This window comes from Erpetoichthys calabaricus, chromosome 2 (genome assembly GCF_900747795.2).
Source record: "Erpetoichthys calabaricus chromosome 2, fErpCal1.3, whole genome shotgun sequence".
Classification (NCBI taxonomy): Eukaryota; Metazoa; Chordata; class Cladistia; order Polypteriformes; family Polypteridae; genus Erpetoichthys; species Erpetoichthys calabaricus.
Window position 1 is genome coordinate 292,363,282 of NC_041395.2, and position 21,101 is coordinate 292,384,382.

Below are 21,101 nucleotides of genomic sequence, written 5' to 3' on the forward strand. Positions count from 1 at the left end.
CTGCACAGAAGGTAGCAACGTGAAGATAATCTTTCAGCATTTTTAGACGAGCGTCCGTATTGTCTAGGTGTGCGAACAGCCCCCCTGCTCAATCCCCCTATGTCAGGATCAGAGAAAGTCAGCGCAAGAGAGAGAGAGAGAGAGAGAGAGAAAGTAAGTTGGGTAGCTTCTCAGCCATCTGCCAATAGCGTCCCTTGTATGAAATCAACTGGGCAAACCAACTGAGGAAGCATGTACCAGAAATTAAAAGACCCATTGTCCGCAGAAATCCGCGAACCAGCAAAAAATCCGCGATATATATTTAAATATGCTTACATATAAAATCCGCGATAGAGTGAAGCCGCGAAAGGTGAAGCGCGATACAGCGAGGGATTACTGTATTAGCTTTTGGGATGTAATAAATACTTCTGCCTCACAACTTCAAGAGACCACCAGGATCTAATCCTTAACTGCATGTTTGTAGTTTTCATGTTCTACCGTGAATGCACAGAACATTCTAGTGCTGCTTCATTTTTCCTCTCACATCCCAAATAAGTGTGTGTGTCACAATGAAAAATTTAAATTAACCCAGTGATGTCTCATGCAGGGTTGATCCCTTCCTTCAGTCCCATTGCTGGCAGGACAGACTCCAAGTCAAGCAACTAAGTTTATAAATTTTATGGGTAGATGAAGTTTTTCTACTTCCTCTAGACTTTATGAATCGCAAGCTACACTCAAAAGTTATTAATTGTACAATAGGCCTTTTTAAACATTGAAAGAGAAGTTTCTCCTATATTGCTTGTGACTAGTGTTTTTATAAATTTTATGTACTGAAAACGTATTTTGATGTATTTGTAAAATGTGCTTGTACGCATGCACAAATACTAGTCTATAAATAGTGTCTTTTTCTAAAAATTAAGATTATGTGAAAGAGGGAAAATAATCTGTTTATTGGGGTCACTTAGTATATTTACAAGTTCTCATTGGGCACATAAATGAAGCAAGTGAAATGAGGAGGACTGACAAAGGTGGTTTTAGGTGCTAACTGCTTTTCACTTCCTAAATGTTTTTCATAATCAAATCAGCTCAATGTTGAAACATTCTCTACTGACATCTTTAGTTAACTACAGAGTTACTGGAAAAAGTAATAAAAAATTATTTCATTACACAGATCTGGGGCAGAGGGAATTAAGGATAATAAAGTTTTAAATGGCATACATGACACCGTAGCACTGAGGTTTCCATTATCCAAAGTGAGCCAGGAGCTTATAATCAAAATGTTCATTTGGCTGCCAGTAAAGGAAAAAAGAAAATTAAATGTTTACATTTTTTTTAAAAGAAACTCATTTAAAATGAAGACGAAGGATGAATTACAGTAACCTTCCATATTCATGAACACGGCATTCACAGTTCAGTTATTCGTATATTGGTCATGAACAATGAGAGGATATAATTTGGTCATGAACAATGTAAGAGGATATTAATTTTTAAAATGAAAAGTTATTTTTGGTATAAAAAAAAAAGAAAAAAGAAAGAAAAAAAGAACCATGAGGCGGTGCAGCATAGGTGTTAAATACTGCATCTCTGTCCAGTGATCTGTCGATTGAAAGTGAGAAGGCAAACATCCTTGTATGGAGCTGCAGATGTAACCAGTCTCTCAGTTGTTTTCCTTCACTGAACTGATGCTACAAAGACTGTTCTAGGTCTGGATCTCAGCTTTGAGACACTCCCTCCACGGCTGCCCCATTACACCCCAGCAATCTGCTCCATCTTTTGCCTGCTCAGTTTTACCCCCAGTCCGAAATAATGGCTCATGTGAGGTCAGTGGCAACTTGATCTGACATACTTTTTTCCCAGCTTCATGATCTCCCAGCACCCATGCACCCAGGTTAGTGGCTCTTAGCAGATGAAAAAGCGGTTCTCTGCCATCTCTAACACCCCCTTGCCCCCCAATAATGTTGCAAGTGGCATAAAAGATCCTGAATCTCAGCCTCAACACTCTCCAGCAGCTCCTCTGAAATAGGTTGGTTAAAGAGTTTGCGGCACTCAAAGCTTTGCCAAGTCAGACAAGTAGGTCTTCATTTTGTCCAGCTCCTGACACCAATGAAGAGCCTGCACAGGGTGCTAGAATGAATTCTCTTCCTCTTCACATGGCTCTTTTGGGTGACTGACTATCCTTAAACGGACTGCTCCCAATTGCAGACATGTTATTTTTTATAGGCTCATACCATGGGTGACTCATCCTAGGCTGATTCAGCTAGTCAGCACCATTACTATAGTAAGAATTGTAAATGTAAAAAAATGCAAAATAAATCTAAACAGTGTTAAAGATAAACCTGTTTAAAACAGGTCCATTTATCTAGTCATATGGTATGTTTGTCTGAATGTTAGGGGGTCAAAAGTATTATTGAAAATATTTAGCATTTACAGAAGTCTTCCACACCTAACACTCGCAAATGTGAAAAGGTTACTGTATATTTCTTTGGTAAGACTAACTGGTTACCAATAACCAGCTTAATAGTGGTCATCAAGTATCACTTTCAACTTTGAAAAGGCGACTTCATACTGCAGGTTTGAAAAGTCAAGTGACAGAAAATATTGCTAAAGTGATAAAAAAAAGTTTGAGAATACCACCATTTTTCCAGTTTTTATTGAAATTTATGCAATGCCTGAACTTAAATCACAGAAAGTGAAACTTGATTCCTTCAACCACTATTAAGTTGTGATTGAAGCTGTTGTCCTGTCAGGGGATTATCATGCAAGTTGTTGGCTCTCAGAAACTTGTTTTCTGATTCTGTTATGGTTTTGGGTCTTCCAGATCTGCTCCTGTTTTTTTTCATCCAGTTTCTAGTATTTAACAAAAGTTGGGACACATGTAGGAATTACTTATATCAAATTTCAAGGTGTAATCAACTTTTCTTGCTGTAGAAGTAAGCTGTTAAATGATTTTCTTCCCTGGAAAATTCCCTTTTGTTTATCTCTGAAAACTACAGTATTTTTTTGTTTGTTGGTAACCTAAATTTTTTTCCTAAACTGCTGCAGTTTACTGCTTACTTTTGTACCATTTCAAGCTATTTATTGGACTAGAAGCTGCTTAAATATCAATAAAAACTGGAAAAATGGGGGTGTTCTAAAACTTTTAACGAGCAGTATAAGTCCCTTCAGAGTCAAACACTACATCAGGCTAACACTTCTTTGCTTCTTATAATAAGTATCATGAAAAATTTGCCCAAACTTGTCTCTTTTCAGTTGAAATTGATCCTTACTTTTAAAGTAAGTCTCCCGTAAAAAATAACATGTCTGTCCTTAAAGAGGTGAGATGGAACAACACGTGCTCTTCTTAAGATTATGAATAAACCATTAATGTTCAAGCTTAGAATATTTACTGATCAGCATTATACTGTTTCTACCTTCAATGAAACAGTTTCTGAAATAAGATTAGAAAAGTGATATCTTTTAAATTTCAGCCTTATCACATAACCAATTTGACATTTCACACATTAACAGAGTAGAATGTGTACCCCTAACCCTAAGCCCAGCCCCCAAGCTGTCCGATTTAATGGACATATATCATAGTGATCAAAAGTCCAAGGGGGACCCATGTACTTGATTAAGAAATCATGTAAAATTTGTAGCACATCAGGAGGAGGACAGGGAAGCTGACAAATACATAGATTACTGACACTTATGTTTCCACTTCAGGCACTGCTGAAGATAAATAGGTAAAAATGTATGTTAACCCATATTTTTCTATTTGATATATTATACAAAATAAACGTTTCCATGTATCGCTTGTCTTTTAATTATACATTGAGGTAAACAGATTTACTGCACTTAGTCTTAGCCTTGGTCCGCTGCATCGCTATCCATAGCTCTGGGGCACAATGCTGCATCACTAAACCAAAAAGTTAGTCTTGTTGCTGTAAATACATATTAAGACCAGATCAGCATAAGTTCATCCCAAGCTCATGATATAAGTTTCAGCTTGATAAATATATACAAATACCTTATACCATGATCTACCAAAAACATCAGAATTTTCAGGAATACAGTGATATGGATATTGGGCAATAAGGCCCACTCCTAGTCTCAGTTTCATTTCTCTTGCTTCATTCACTTTTAGCCTTAGGTCAATTACCAGCTTTCTTATGCCAGGGACATTCTCAGTGTGTTTTTAAACATATTGCTCTACATTATATTGGTGCCATGGTGACACTCAGTGTATACATTTCAGACTTTCAGGAAAAAATGACGAATATGCCCCTGGGGCATGAAATTCAAAGAGTTAGGCGCCAAGCTGAGGAGCAGAACTGACAAGGCAGTGTTCTCTGAAGTTCTGGCTGTGCCACGTGCCACTCCAGGTGAGACTGAGGAAGAAAGAAGGCTTAACTCATGGCTTAAATCATTGTGCAGGGTAGAAGGGTATAGGTTTATGGGGAATTGGGACTCCTTTTGGAACAGGTTGGACCTGTTCTGCCGCAATGGGTAATATCTGAACTGGAGGGGCACTAATGTATTGGGAAGGTGTAAGAGCAGGCTGGTCGAGGATTGTTTAAATTAGGGAATAGGTGAGCAGGGAATTTAGGACAAGCCAGGTTTAGAACTGTACATGGAGAAAAAAAACAACAGTGTAGAAATAAAAATGCATAGTAATATAAATTCTAAACCAACGTTTAAATGTAGAAGGCGTAAATTATTAAAAATAGCTTGTCTTAATGCTAGAAGTATCAAAAATAAGGCAAGTGAGTTGGAGTTGTATATAGCAGAGCATAATTATGATATAATAGCAAAAACAGAAACCAGGCTAAATAACAAAGACTGGGATGAGTATAACATAGAGGGATGCAAATTGTTTAGGAAGAATTAACAGAACCAAAAATGAAGTGGGGTTGCTGTTGTCCTCTTCAGCTGTACAATGAGCCCCATCTGAGTGAGGACATAAGAGGCCTTACCCAATGCAGACAGTAATTTTAACACACATATTTTTACGTAATATTAAAAAGGCAAGTTTACAGGGAGATATTATATTCATGGGGGACTGTCTGAATATTAACTGGGATAACTTTGCAAATGGTAGACCACAAGAGCAGGAGTTTTTAGAAGTAATCAGTTTTTTTGCACAGTATGTTAAAGCACTAACACAGGTTGAAGCCTGTCTGGATTAAGTACTTTGTAAAAATCAGGACAGAATTAAGGGTGTAGAGGTGATTGAACCACTAGAGTCAAGTGACCATAATTAAATAAAGTTCTCAGTGTTTTATAAGAGTGCGAATACAAAGACTAAAATTATTAAGTTTAATTTTGGTAGAGAAAATTTTGTGCAGATGCGTTTAAGTCTAAGGTGGATAGACTGGGATGAGCTTTTAAGTTTGGAGACAGTCAAGGAGCAGTGGAAAATGTTTAAAAATGTTTTAAATGTAATGTAGAACAGGTACATACCTAAATTTGGAATTAATAGGAAATTTTAAAAAATCTCCTCAGTGAGTTAAAAAAGAATTTAAAAAGAAGCATCGAAGGAAAAAACAGCTATATAAGGCATAAAAGACTAATAACTCCAAAGTGAATCGTAGAGCGTATGAGAACATGACGGCAACCATTAAAAAGGATATTAGGGAGGCTAAAAGACAGTTGAGAGGAATATAGCAGATAAGGCGAAAGATGACCTGAAGAGATTCTTTCAGTATTTCAGTAGTAAAAGAACAGTCAAGGATAAGGTGAAGTGCATTAGGAATAGAAAAAAGGAATTAAAAGATATACACAGTGAAATAGCAGACACTCTAAAGATTTTAATTTTTCTGAGGTCTTCACAAGTGAGTAATTGGATAACCTCCCAGCGGTTCTGAGTGATTTAGAAATTGTAGAGGGAGAAGTACTCCTCAGATTAAATAGACTAAAATCAAACAAATCACCAGGACCAGATAATATTTACCCTTGAGTTCTTAAGGAGGCTTGTGAGTATATTATATATATATATATATATATATATATATATATATATATATATATATATATATATATATATATATAAATAAATATAAATACTTGACACATATTTTCTGGAAGTCACTGCACACTGGGGAGATTCCGAAAGAATGGAAAATGACAAAGATTATCCAGTTATATAAAAAGGGTGACCAGGCAGATCCAAACAACTATAGGCCAGTACGTTTAACATGCATCACAGAAAAATGGAAGGAATTATTAACACTAGAATTACCAGATGTATTACATCTTGCCTGAAGAAGGGGCCTGAGTTGCCTCGAAAGCTTGCATATTGTAATCTTTTTAGATAGCCAATAAAAGGTGTCATTTTGCTTGGCTTTTCTCTACATTCATAATGGCTAACACGGTACAACACCCTAGTACTACAGAACCTATGAGAAAACTCGTAGATCCCGCCCACCTTAAATCCCATCGCACCTCTCCGTCAGCGTTTTTTGTCCTGTAAATGTGCCGATAAATACAAGCAGCCTGCTATTCCATTCCCCCACCACCACCGAACATGCACAAAGTTCTCCCAGCTCATGCCTTGATTATCTAAGATTGAGCACCATATGGCTGTGACGATGTGGGTTCAGCTCCATGCTCCCATGGGCTGTTAGGAAGGCCTTGAACCCAACACCATCGGTAATGTCACCGATGAGCTAGACAGTGAAGCAATAACATTTGAGCAAGGGGATGATGTATAAAATGTGCAAAGTGCTTTTATTCAAACAGTCAACGAAAGCAAAGTGCAACAATGTTCAAATCAAGTGCAGTGCTTCAAAGTCTTCATTAAATAAATAAATAATCCATAAAATGAAACATGGAGGTTAAAATCAATAATTAGAAGCATCTTCTAAGAATAACAAGATTAAAAATCCAACAAGAAGCAATCCTTTAAAATTACAAAGCCCGGTGTCTTCCTTTACCATGGCGGCTCCCCTGCTACTCCCATCTGGGCTGCTCTACAGGAGAGTCGCCTACCTGCAGGAACAGCTGCCCTTCAACCTAGTCCGGTAGCCCTCCGACCCTTGGCTACGTCGGGCTCCCAACCAGACCAAGACTTGGGTTTTTTTCCCAGCGTCCAAGGCGCTCAACGCTGGGGCTACACCAGCCCAAAGCCTTCTCGACTCCTGCTCCTATCGAAGGTGAAGTCGATGCCTCTACTGGTCACTCCAGCTACTTAGTCGCTCAGCTGGAGCGACCACTTCCTTCAGCCCCACTGAGTGCTGGCCAAACACTCCCCTCGTGGGCTCTCTTCCCAGCTGCCTGCTTTCTCTAATGCGAGCCTGCTCTCACTCGCTCGCTCTCCTTCCTCACACCAGCTTTCTCCACCTGCTTCCTGTCTTCTCACTACCTTCCATTCTCCTTCCTTTCTTTTCCCCTTTATTCCCCTATAACCGTCTCGGACTTCTCTATATATGCAGAGAGGACATGGCAGCTGCAGCCCATTAGCCACAGGAACAATCACGGATGTGGGCAGTCTCTCACCTGTGCACGGGGGTGAGAAACGCCCACACCACAGCTCGCCCTGTGGCTCGCTACAGTCACCACGCCCCCTCCTAAGCAGCGAGCGCGGTGATTATTTATTTAAATAAAACTGCTGGCCTTTGCTGGGAGAGCTGTGGACCCATAACACCACAATGGCATGTACAGGTGTTTTTCTGAATAGTTAGCATGGGTTCAGAAGATGAAGGTCATGTTTTACCAACATACTGTAATTCTATGAGGATGCAACAAAGGATGTGATAAAAGTGGAGCATATAATATTATTTATCTTGACCTTCAGAAAGAATCTGATAAGATGCCACATGAGAGGTTGGACATCAAACTAAAAAGTGGGAGTTCTGGGTGATGTTTGTATATGGGTGCAGAATTGGCTTGTGGTATTGCGGGTCCATAGCTCAGATCAAAAAGACCAGTTTTAAAATAATCGCCGCACTCGCTGCTTAAAGAGGGGGCATGGTAGTGTGGCCGGCGAGCTTCCCAGGTGCACCTGTGATTGAAGCTGGGTGCTGCTAATCGCCACACCTGAGCCACATCCCCGTAATAAATAGGAGAAGAACAAGGCAAAATAAAAAGGAGAGACCGGTAAAAGACGGAAGGGTAAAAGACTGGAGAGCGAGAGAGCAGAACTGGGGGTAGTGCAAGAGGATGTACGAGCCAGCCAGCTGAGGAAAAGGAAGGTCAGCGTGGTCGGGGGTCCCAGACAGATCAAGCCTTCGGCGCTCAAGGGATGGATCGTGCCCACTGAATGGGAGAGTAGGTACAATCAAGGAGGAGTCCGCTCTAAGGATCTGTGGGACGAACACGCGTGTGAGAAGGAAGACGGGAGGACAACCGATCCCGAGCAGTCTAGCAAATGCCGGAGGAGGCAGCTAAGACGGGGGTTGGTAGAGAGAGGACCGCGGCAGCTGAAGTCTCATTGGCTGAGCAAGCCTTAAGTGAGCTGAAGAGGCTGGGAAGGAGCTGTGTCTGGCTGGTGTAGCCCCATTGACTGTTGCAGGTTTTAATTCTCGTGTTTTAGCCTTGTTTTAACCTTTTGGGATTTCACTGTTTTGGATTATTTATTTATGGAACTGTGGAGCACTGTACTTTCTTTTTGGACACTAACGGTTTTGATTTTGTTGTTTTTAATAAAAGCACTTTTGCACTTTTTTGCACCATCCCCTTGCTTCATTGTTTCTTCACTATCCAGCTCATCTGGTGACATTACCGATGGTGTCAGGTTCAAGAGCTCCCAAAATGGAGACGGAAGCCTGGAGCAGAACCCACATCGTCACATGGCTCAGACACAGGAAGCAGAGGGTTATGGTGCAAGGAACCTTATCAAAATTGGCTGATGTTAAGAGTGGTGTTCCACAGCAGTCAGTGCTAAGGCCGCTGCTATTTTTAATATATATAAATAATTCAGATAGGAATATAAGTAACAGGCTGATTTGTTTGCAGATGATACCAAGACAGGTGAATTGGCAGATAATTTGGAATCTGTTAAATCATTACACTGTGGTGGGCTGGTGCTGTGCCCGGGGTTTGTTTCCTGCCTTGCACCCTGTGCTGGCTGGGATTGGCTCCAACAGACCCCCGTGACCCTGTAGTTAGGATATAGCGGGTTGGATAATGGATGGATGGATGGATGGATAAATCATTACAGAGGAACTTGGACAGCATACAGGCTTGGGCAGATTTGCAGCAGATGAAATTTAATGTCAGTAAATGTAAAGTATTACACATAGGGAGTAAAAATGTTAGGTTTGAATACACAATGGGAGGTCTGAAAATCAAGAGTAAACCTTATAAGAAAGATTTAATAGGAGTCATAGTAGATTCTACACTATCGACTTCCAGACACTGTTCAAAAGCAATTAAGAAGGCAAACAGAATGTTAGGTTATATAGCATGATTTGTGGAGTACAAGTACAAGGAGGTTATACTCAAAATTTATAATACACTGGTGAAGCCTCATCTGGAGTACTGTGTGCAGTTTTGCTCTCCAGGCTACAAAAAGGACAAAGCAGCAATTGAAAAGGTCCTGAGAAGAGCAACAAGGCTCATTCCAGGGCTACAGGGGATGAATTATGAAGAAAGATTAAAAGAGCAGAGCCTTTTCAGTTTAAGCAAAAGAAGATTAAGAGGTGAAATGATTGAAGTGTTTAAAAAAAAAAAAAAAATTAGTACAGTGGATCTAGACTGTTTTATTTTTAAAATTAGTTCATCAAGAACACGGGGACACACAGTGGGAACCTTGTTATGGGTAAATGTTGCACAGACATTAGGAAATTTGGAATAAGCTACCAAGTCGCGTGGTAGACAGTAAGACTTTAGGGACTTTCAACTAGACTTGATGTGTTTTTAGAAGAAATAAGCAGATAGGACTGGTGAGCTTTGTTGGGCTAAATGGCTCGTTCTTGTCTTGATTGTTGTAATGTCCTAATGAACGTGATGATCTCTCACTCTTGATCTCCCATTAAGACTCACTGTGGACCGAACTTGAGGCTCTGCTAGACACTGACCAGTCCAGAGTCCTCCACGGGGACGCAACCTGGCTAATCAGGGCATACTTCGGTTTCCTCTTCATCAACCTGTACCAGGTGATGTCCTGCCACTGCCTTTTGCATGCACTTCAGCAGCTCCTTCAGTTCCCTTTGTTTTTTTTGATGTAATGTACTACATTTTAAAAAGTGCCACCAGGATCTGAGTGAGCTTTACAACTGGTTTGATGTGTTCCAGCTAAATTAACCAATACAAAGCATAAGTGCTGAAAGAAACACGAATTCTTAAGAGAAGAGATGAGGAAGCAGCACTGACTGAAGCTTCACTATGCTTTTCCTGATGCACATTAGTTTAAGGGTGGCACGGTGGTACAGTGGGTAGCGCTGCTGCCTCGCAGTTAGGAGACCCGGGTTCGCTTCCCGGGTCCTCTCTGCTTGGAGTTTGTATGATTCTCCCCGTGTCTGCGTGGATTCCCTCCGGGTACTCCAGTTCCCTCCCACAGTCCAAAGACATGCAGGTTAGGTGCAGTGGCGATTCTAAATTGGCCCTAGTTTGTGCTTGGTGTGTGGGTGTGTGTGCGCGCCCTGTGGTGGGCTGACGCCCTGCCCGGGGTTTGTTATAGCAGGTTGGATAATGGATGAATGGACATTAGTTTAAATGAAATTAGGATGGAGCACTGAAATTCTGAAATTGACTGAGAACTAAAATTAGGTGTATAGCTACATAACTTCTGATGTGCAAGAATGGGAAGAGTCTCATCTGGTCCAACCTAAATTAAACTTTGAGGGTTTCTGTTTTAAGTACCAAACTAAGTTAGCCAAAGAACTCTTTAAGCATAACATTGAAACTCCACTTTGCTGAAATGGTAAATGTAATTCTACTATATATTATTTTTTTCTCTTGTTTGGTCTTACTCATTAAAATTTAACAATTGCAAAAAAATCAAGACTTCTAATATTTAAATTTTACTTCAATTTGTGTGTGTGTGTGTGTGTATATATATATATATATATATATATATATATATATATATATATATAGATAGATAGATAGATAGATAGATAGATAGATAGATAGATAGATAGATAGATAGATAGATAGATAGATAGATAGATAGATAGATAGATAGATAGATAGATATGAATGTGACCTAAATGAAGGTTTATAATTGATTAAAGAATTGACAAATATTTGGAAATTTAGAGTAATGGGATCATCTTAAGAAAGACATTGATCCAATATGTCCACTAGAGGTCTCCCAGTTCCCATAAATGAAAAGTGCTCTATCTCAGCAGGCAGCACACTGTTCAATAAATACAGATTGCGCAAGTTCACTGTGTAGACCGAAGGACTGGGTCAAGAAAATAAGGCTTTGGTTACATTTAAATAAGTTTTACTTATACATCTTTTTCTAATGCAGTTTCCAAACTTGGTACTGTGCCTGTTGCTTTTTGCTCCAAAGCATTTCTCTTTACTTAGGGAGTTTAATGTTCTTTCTTGCCTTAAATTCATCCATCCCTCCAACCTTGTCATGTTAAATTATTTCTGCTTTCGTTCTATAGACTCTGCAACAGACTGAAGTGTGTGATTAACATTTCTAAGAAATTTACAATACAGTACTGTTATTCACTTTCATTGTCCATGCTGGCAGGCATAGAAAATGGATGGAACAGTGTGCAGCTTCTTTTTAAAACATTTAAGAGAGTCCTTATTCGGTTTAAGGATTCAAGTCTTTATTATCAGTTTTCTCTCTTAATTTGTCTCTCAAAGTCTGAGGGCTCATCAAGTGGACATTTTAATAATACAAAGAAGACTTAAGAAAAATTCAGTGAATAAACATCTTTGCTAAATTGCTTATAAAAGAATATGAAATTCCAATTGAATGATTATAAATTGATTTAAAAAAATACAGACACAAGCAAATAACAGCATGTTCAATTAACAGTGGTCTTCAGGTATAGCCAGGAATTAACCTGATTTATAAAGTGGATGGAATGAAAGCAAGCAGATACATGGTGTTGTGGCATAAGTAAATTTGGCAACAGCAGTTTCATTATAGTACATTAAGGTGAATGTGCTTACTATTTTAGCTTTCCTGTCTCAACACTACTACTACTGTACAGCTACACTGCCTTGAACAAATCTATCTTAAGTAACTGCAGCTGGATGATTTAATTGTGAGTCTTTTTGTGTACCTCACCTACTTGTTTAATTATGCAGCACAAATACAATAGCTGAAATATCTTTAAATGCACAAAGGCCTTGATTGCCTATGGAAATTTTAACTATACTTATTTGTGTTTATATTACTTTGACAATGAATATGATAAAGATATTTCCATTAATCAATTATTAAACTTGGTTATTTCAATTTAAGGTCACAAGAGGTTGTGTAGCACTGAGCACTTTCCCCCACTAAGAACCCATTATGTTTTATTATGTTGCATGTTCATTTAATATTTATTAAATCACTGACCAAAAATACAAAATCTTCACTACTAAAAAATGTTGACCTGGTTATGTTTCCCTGTACCTGCTGATAGTGATACCTACATGAAAAATGAAATATATTTAATATGAAATCAATTTAGTTTTTCTTTTTTAAATCCTTTCTTTTGTTTGCTGTTCTGAAGATATGTGATGAAAATAAATATTGGGATTAGAAGCACTACTGAACGCAGTTTGAAAATGGTAGATAATTGTAAATGTTTTTCTTTGAATTACCATATTGTTGTAAGTAATGGCATTTTGTGTTTTTATACAATACTGTATGTAAAATGCATCTTACTGTGAAATTTGATATATTACTACAAAAAGTAACCCAAAACAGTAATTTCTAGAATGTAGAAGCAAAAGCATGAATAATGTACAATATTTTGATAAATAATGATTTATTTTTTTAAGCTGGTGTGCACAATACGTTGAGGTAGAAAAAAAGTTATAAAACACCCAACCTATAAAACAGACAATGTTTAATTAAACAATATTGTTAGGTATAATATGACTTGGCAAAAAATGTGAATACCCAATCCAATTTAAACGCAGGAATGATGGCAGGAATATGAGGAGGAGGATAAGCCATGCAATCCAACAAGCTTCTTCAGTTCAGATTCAAAACAGAGCTTGTAAAACAAATCCAGATGAAAATAAAAAGGTCCCCAGTGTGTTACTTTACACCAGAACATAGGACAACTGATCTCTAAATATTTGCAATTCTCCAATGAATCCTTGATGCTTTCTTTCCCTCTTTATTGTGTATTTACATCTGATTTTTCCTTCTTTTATAAAACATATTGCTATGATATATAAAAATTAATTCTGCATTCTCCGTTAACAGCTCTATATAAAATAAAGATGCACTTGCACGTCCAAAAATTACATAATTAAGTTAGTAAAACATACCTTGCCAGCTGTCATTGCAAACGCACAGTTTCTCTCCAGTCAAGTCACAATATCCATGGTCAGGACTTCCACAGTTGTTTTTACAGTAGGGGATATCACATGCTTCACCTTTCCAATACTTGTCACATTCACAGTATACTCTGCTGGCGATTGAGTTCCCTGTTGTGCACTTGCCGTGGCCTGAGCAGTTGTTAGGACATGAATTAATCCTGGAAATAGAGACAAGTAAAGCAATATTGATAACATTATATGAAGTGTGAACAAATTAACTTAAGAAACAAGTTAGATAATGGAATTATGAACAAATCAGAGATATCTCCCTTTAATATATTCTAATATTTCAAGTGTATAAGGAAAGCAAATCAAATTTATAATATTAGCTGTGTAAGCATGTGCTGTATAAAAGCCCAGGCTCCTAGAAACGATGGATTCTTTAATCAATCAATCGCATTGGTTGTGCATTAGCGGTTAAGTGAGGTTTTTGCTGATGTGCTTGCCTCTGTTGTCAATCAGCAGCTAAGCGAGTTTCTCCTCGGTGGTTTCGTTTTGCTGATGTGCTCGCCTCGCTTGTATATTAGCGGCTAAGCAAGTTTCTCTCTATTCTCGGCGGTTTCACTTTGGCAACAGAGTTGCTTTCTTTGAGGTTCATGCTATAGCCTTGCACTTCCGGGCCTTCTTTGAACTTCATGCTGTTTCCTCGCACTTCCAGGCTGGACAGATAGACACACACACTTCCACGAGTAGACGTTTATATATGAAACTACTTTTAATTGAATGATTCTCAGTAGTGGGAGTAAAATGCCACAGAATAAATGCAGAAAGACATTTTTTTTTAGTTTTAATTAAATGCAATCAGCTCTACAAGGCAGATATAATTAAATATATCTAATTATACCATACCATATTGCTGTTAACCCTGCTTAATCCAGATCAGGGTCACTGAGGGTATTGGGGTAGTGGGTGACTGGGGCATACCCAAGCAGCGCTGAGCTCAAGGCAAGAAATAGCCCCAGAAAAGGTGCCCACTCATATACACACATGTGCTTACACTGGGGACACATTAGTGTCATCATACAAGCTACCCTGCACTATAATGAGTATGACAGAGCAAAAATGGAGTACGCAAAGGAAAATTCATGCAGACATAGGGAGAACAAGAAAATTCCAAATACAGACAACGGCTGGGCATGGGATTCAGGAGATGTGCAAATAATGCACTAAAATTCTTACCAGAATTTGCTTTCTCAAAACCAATACAAAAAGGGAGAAACATATAGAAACATAATGAAATAAAACATTTAAAAATGTGTAATATGTAATTGAAAGAAGTATATTTGGCATTCAGAGTGTCAAAGGCCAACAGTCATATTGTTTCCAAACTATTCAAGAGATGCTCCACCTTTAAACGGTTTTTAAACCTATAGGATTGGGATTTAAAAGTAAAGTACTGCACAATATGCTAGGCAAAGAGATGGAATCTTTAATTATGGCACAAACTTTACTTTTTACATTTGGTGTAGAAGTCTATATAGTCAGTGATATAATTCTTCAATAACTTTTTTTTTTTTATTTTTGTGCATCCAAATGAAAATGTGAAAAGCACCTATTACCAGTGGAATGACTACTTGAAAGCTCAGTTCCTAGTGGCCTGATTTAACTGAAAATTTGGTATACTAATCGTTCAAGAGAAAATTTGTTTGAAAAGTTGTATTTTTATCCCAAATAAAAACTTTAAGCATCTTTGACAATTTTCATAATCAATCATAAAACAGAGGAAAAAATCTGAGCAACATTAATTAGTGATTAGTGTTTCAAACATACCTTGATAAAGGTTTTATATTTTGTATATTTTTCTCTTTTACTTATTAAAAAAGCAGCTCCGCAAATGCAAGTTACAAAAAAATAGCACAGGGGCTTGCATGAACCTATTCCACACCAACTCTCTTCTCTTGCTGCTTTCAAGTCATAACAAGTTAGTTAAATTAGCTTTGTAACCATAAAATTAAAAAAATGCAATCATTTAAAGCAAAACAAGGAGCACTAGTGAAAATCTGAACATTAATTATAAATAAAGAAAATAGCAGGAAACTACTACCATTCAAAATACACTGTATAACCTGCATTTTTTTGCTTTAGAAATGAGACATTATAAAATCCATTTATTTAGAAAGCACTACTATTTAAAGATGCTTACAAATCACAGGTATGTGAATATGAATAGTAAACAATACTGTGAAGTTCTGTGACATGTTATTACACAAATTCAAGACAGTGAGCTTAAGTACAGCTTTGTCTGACAATCACAAAGAAAAGCCCAAAAATAAATATGGGTGATGATAATTCTGGATGAACACAGGACCTGATTTCTTGGAAGACCCTGGTTTTGACTTACTTGGCTGCTAACACTCTGCAAGCAATAGATTTATAAATTTTAAATCCTGTAAATTAGAAATCCAAACCATCTGTGTCAGCCATGATTAGGCCAAAAGATATTATACAACGACTATGTGTTGTACACTACTCAAAACTTTGTTCAGGCCCTTTTTAATGTACTTTTCTCAATAAAGTTAACCTTATGCTTTCTCTGCCACAGCATACCATTATTATTCTAATGATCTGTACACATCCAAAGACTGCATTTTTGTTTGTACAGTACTTCTAATTTTTTTTTGATTTTCTACATTCTAATCATGTTCATAATCAGTGTCAACAGAATTTGAGCTCATTTTAAAAAGTCATTATTGATTTAAGATAAATTAGTCATTCAGCCAGAAATTGTGAGAAGCATCGTATCCATCAGATCTTAATTATTCCATACACATATCCTTATTGCTGGCAAACCAGCAAAATGGCAATCTGGAAAGAAATAGATTGTCATATTGCACTGCTACAATAACACTTGTAATAAAATGTGTTATGTATTAAAAAATGAATATTGCACTCAGTGGTTTAAGCACAACGTGTAGGAAACACCTGTCTACATTTATTTAAAACAAATTAAAGTATCTTTGTATAAGAAAGTATTAAAGCATTAGTCTTGTTGCAAATACAAAAATGGTTAAGACCTCAGACCTTTTCATTCATATTAAATTATTTTTTCTACTTTAAACTATTTATCCATCTTCTCATAACTGAAAAGGAAATCAGAAGCACTGATCTTAGAATATTGCACATAGAAATTACTTCAAGCTAGAGGTCTGCACGGGTCTCATTTTTTTAAACCCTCGGCCACCCACTCTCGCATACATTAGGCCTCTTTTGTCCCACTGCCTCCCGCAGAAACACATTGCTTCCATTAAAGAAAAAAGTCATGTATGGTTGATAAGCATGTCTAACATGATCGTGCACAAAAAACTGGCTGAAGCTTTTCCCTTATTGGCCCAGTTGTCATCTTTACTTTTTTTGGCTGCCAGGCCAACCAGGTACTGCTCAAGTTGAATATAGCCCCCACCATACACTGTGTTGTAAAGACGTATATCATTGCAGACAAAATCAGCATATTTATCCAGTGCCTCATTTTCAGCGGTAGGTGTTACTTTTGACAGGTTTGGCAAGAATGTCAGTTTAGTTTGATTGTTTGCTACTGCACACGCTTGGCACTTTAAACTTGAGGTGCCTGACTTTTGTCCACTGTATGTTAGCACATTTATTGCAGCAAGCAAACTGCATTTGAATGATCGGCATCGATAACAACTGAAAATGACTGCCAACTGTCAAACTTCCATTTACTGAGTTTTGCAGTCTTGTACTCTGCTTTTTTTAATACTACACCCACTGCTGTGGATGCCAGGCTGTCTCTGTGCTCTGCAATCTTGAGAAGACTGTGTGTGAGAAAGTATATACATGCTTAGGCAATATATAAATAAATATATATTTCATTATTCATCATCGGCATTGCAGAAATGGTACAACTTGAGTGAAATGTTAAGTAGTAATGATTATTTTGGAAGTGTTACAAAATCTCAACAAAACAGTCTCTGTCATGCAAAACCAAGTTAAAGTTAGAGGAAATAAAGCCTTCAAATGTGACAAGGAAACACAGCGTTTAACATATCTGATTAGAAGTAAAAATACTTGCTATAACACAGAGGGGCAATTAAATTTGACAATTTTTTTGAACTGACATAATTTTGCTTTTTTGTGTATATGAGATAACTAATAGCATTTAGTGGGTATATCTGGAGAAGAGCATGGGCAGAAACATTAGCACTCTAATTAATGATTAAAGTATTTATTTGCTATTAAATCATTACATAAAAGTAAAAAAATAGAATGTGCACCAAAAAGCCTTAACTCGTTATCAAATAAGTAAATAAACTAACTGTCAAAAACTATTAAATTAAAACTCTACCTGAAACATTATGCATCCTTGAAGGTTATGTCTATAGTTTTTATTATTTTGTTCCTTAGTATTAAAACTTCAATGAACTACAACTTATATTAACACACTACATAACTGAATTTGTATTTATAATTCTGGTAATGTATTGATTCAGAAGGTTGAAGTAAAAAATACAAACAATAAAAAAAATACACCTGAACCAAAGTAAAAATTCACAATTAAATGTCACTGAAAATGCACAGTACTGCCTCAACAAGCTCGTTATAAACGAACAAATTATAAAGAGGTTTGTTCCCAATGGAGACATCAGTAGAACACGCCAGTGAACTCCTTAAGAATTTCCAGCTTCACAGGTGACTTCCTCAGGGCAAGTCCACAAAGATCAATAAGTCAATATCAAGATTGCCATTTGAGTACTTTAACAAAGACTTCCGCAGTGCAGTCATTTCTAACAAAAGGATGCAGACACTCCCCCGACTTCCCTCAGTGAAAAAGCCTTTAAAATGAAGTGACTGATGAAGGAACAAAAATGTTGCAGTTGTGTTCATTTCAGAACGGCTAAGCATCCAAAGTCCTACACAAAATAAATGTGCACAAAAAAAAAATCTTGGGCATCAAAATAGCAGAAAAATATAGACAAAACATCAAGCCTGAGCCCACCACTTCATTTGGTTTTATTTTGACACAGTCAAGGCACTTGCATAGGTTATAAATCATAAGTACAGAAAATCTACAATTTGCTCCAAGAAGGATAACATATTAATGCCAAGAATTAATTTCAAAGTTGACTTTAAATACATGTGTAACAACAGACTAATAGACTTCAGAACAATGACGAGTGTCACATACTGGATTGAGTTACATCCAAACACAATCACTCAGCAAGCAGTCATTCATAATTACATTTTAACCTCCTTAGTGTAATACATTGTGGCAGATGTAACGATGCAGAACAAACAAACAAACCTATAATTTAAATTTATAAGTATTCTCAGCATGAAAACAACTGATCTATAATCTATAGATCTATAATCCAAAATAAAAGGATGAAGCATAATACCTACAGGCATATTTAATGGACTAATATTACTTCATATTGGACTCCTATGTTCATGATGTCAACTTATGATAATAGTTTTTTACTTTTATCTTTAAGTGTTAAGAATGTTCTTTCTACTGCATAACAAAAAAAAAATATGAACAATTTGTTCATCTCACACACACCTAGCTATGATTTTGGATTAGGAAGATCAGACACAGACTGTTGACACTGCCAAGTACTTTGTGATCTAAGGAAGGCTTCTGCTTCTTCTTGCTTACTGTCTGCAACAGCTTGGCTCTCTCATACATCTCTAGTCACAGGATCTTTGATGAGATGAAGATGGCTTTGTACTCCTGAGAGCCATTCCCTACTCAGTAAGGTAGATGTGTGGCTGCTATGAGTTCAGGGTTATGTTTGGGGATAACAGCCCAAATGCCTATGCATGAGTACACTGCTCCATTGATAAATCTTTATTTTTAAAGGTATATATAGGGTTAGAGAACATTCACCACTTGGGCTTAATGGACTAACAAAAAAGATCAATGAAAAATGTACAGTATAATAAGCTTATATATAGCATAATCTCTTTTAATGTGTATTTTTTTATTAACTGAGAGGAGAGTAGAGGTTAAATTTGGGTGAAACAAAAGGAAATAAAACAAAAGTTGAACCTGGAAACAATAAGATTTTCAAAGTCCTTGAGGCATCTGGAAGTTTCCCTTATGTCCCCAGGAAGTCTTTTTCATTCAAAAGTGGCAAAAATTAAATTATTTAGAGACCTTTCAAAAATCAAGCCATGTTGTACATCTTCATGTTAGTGTGCCTGGAAATTCACAAATCCAGTCATGGGCTCCTATAAGTCTGCTGAGTGAGACATGTCCTTTCTGTTCAGGCATTTTAGCTATTTTTCTTCTCTGAAAATGTGTGCAGTTTTAATTCTTTTTGCACAAAGGTGTTCATAAATCAGGTTTCTCAAATATACAATGCAGACTTGTTTGCATAATTTACCCTGGATTTATACTTTGTCATTCACAATTTTGCTAGATTTACTGTTTCTATATACTGTCCCAATTAAATGATCAAGTTAAAATAAATTCTTGAAGTAGACCATTTTGCATCTTGTATTAGCAATTATCAAAGGAAAAAGGTATTTGAAGAAAAATATCCACAATATTTGCTCCACATTATAGGGCAAAAATGAAAAATCAACCCTAAATAGATATTTGCAGTAACAGGCACCACACTTCACCTATCATTGAAAAGGGTACGACATCCATAACTCAAAAAAAAAGTAACATTCACGTCAAGGCAGGGGAATAATATAATAAAATATTTCCTTCTTTCCTTTAAGTAAAGCAATGGTAGTGAAGAATGGGAAAAACTGCTGTCTCAGACGTACACAGCAAAATTGGCATTTGATGAGCGGTAATTAAATTGTTTTTTAAAACATAACACAGCAAAGGAAATCAAGATACGCACAGAATGGTTACTTTATTCTTTGGACCCAGGTATTATAATGCCCTAATCATAGAACTGAATGGTTCTGTGAGAATACACAACTCTCTGCTGTACATTTCTGAAATTAAGAGCTGAACATCTGCTAATATATGTGTTTCAGGAAATACGGAAATGTTATTGCTTAATGAAGACAAAAGCAGCCCAACATTAAAATATGAACCAAGTACAGACAATTTCAAAATATCACAAGAACACAATGCATAGAAGAATTTTCTCTTGGGGTTTAATAAAATATACACTGTATCTAATGATTTATAGCTAGTTGAACGTGAAAATGTGTGTCATTCTCTGCCAATTTAAAACATAATGTGCAATACTAAAACACAAGGAGTGTGGTAACTACTAAGTCTAGATAAAATACATAGCCAAAAAATTAATAAAAACAGGCTTTAATTGGGCAATTATATGACATTAACTGGATGCAATGCCTTTTTTTCAGATTGAAATCAAAGATTATACACATTAAATCTTTTCTAAGCAGCAATTCAAAAATGCTTAAAGGAATCAGTTGCTCTCCACTGCCGTTTTAAAATTCCCTGGTGTTCAAGAAATGTGTTCTTTGCCAAAGTGGAAAACATTTTTCGGAACACATGGATAAATTGAGTGTTTTCTATATTACCCATGCTGCCTTATTTTATGTTGGTCATTTATTAGTGTTAGTGCCCATTTTCCATTGGGAACTGATCTAATTTAATAAACCTGAAAGAAATATTCTTAGACTATGCATACAGCCAAATATAAAGAAAAAAGGCCAATGGCACAAATGTCCAAATATAGATAGTTTTATTAGATAAATTGCATCTGAAAATCCAAATGAATTTACATCAAAATATAAAAAAAACA

At 36.8% G+C, this 21,101-nt stretch overlaps 1 protein-coding gene across 1 annotated transcript in view; it reads right to left on the reverse strand.

The window, feature by feature from the left end:
* atrnl1b (attractin-like 1b) overlaps positions 1–21,101 on the reverse strand; it is a 1,074,694-nt gene that overhangs the window by 840,947 nt on the left and 212,646 nt on the right. Inside the window, exon 5 of the mRNA XM_028795765.2 lies at positions 13,357–13,565. Within this exon, the coding sequence (XP_028651598.1) occupies positions 13,357–13,565 (209 nt within the window). The remainder of the gene's footprint in view (positions 1–13,356; positions 13,566–21,101) is intronic.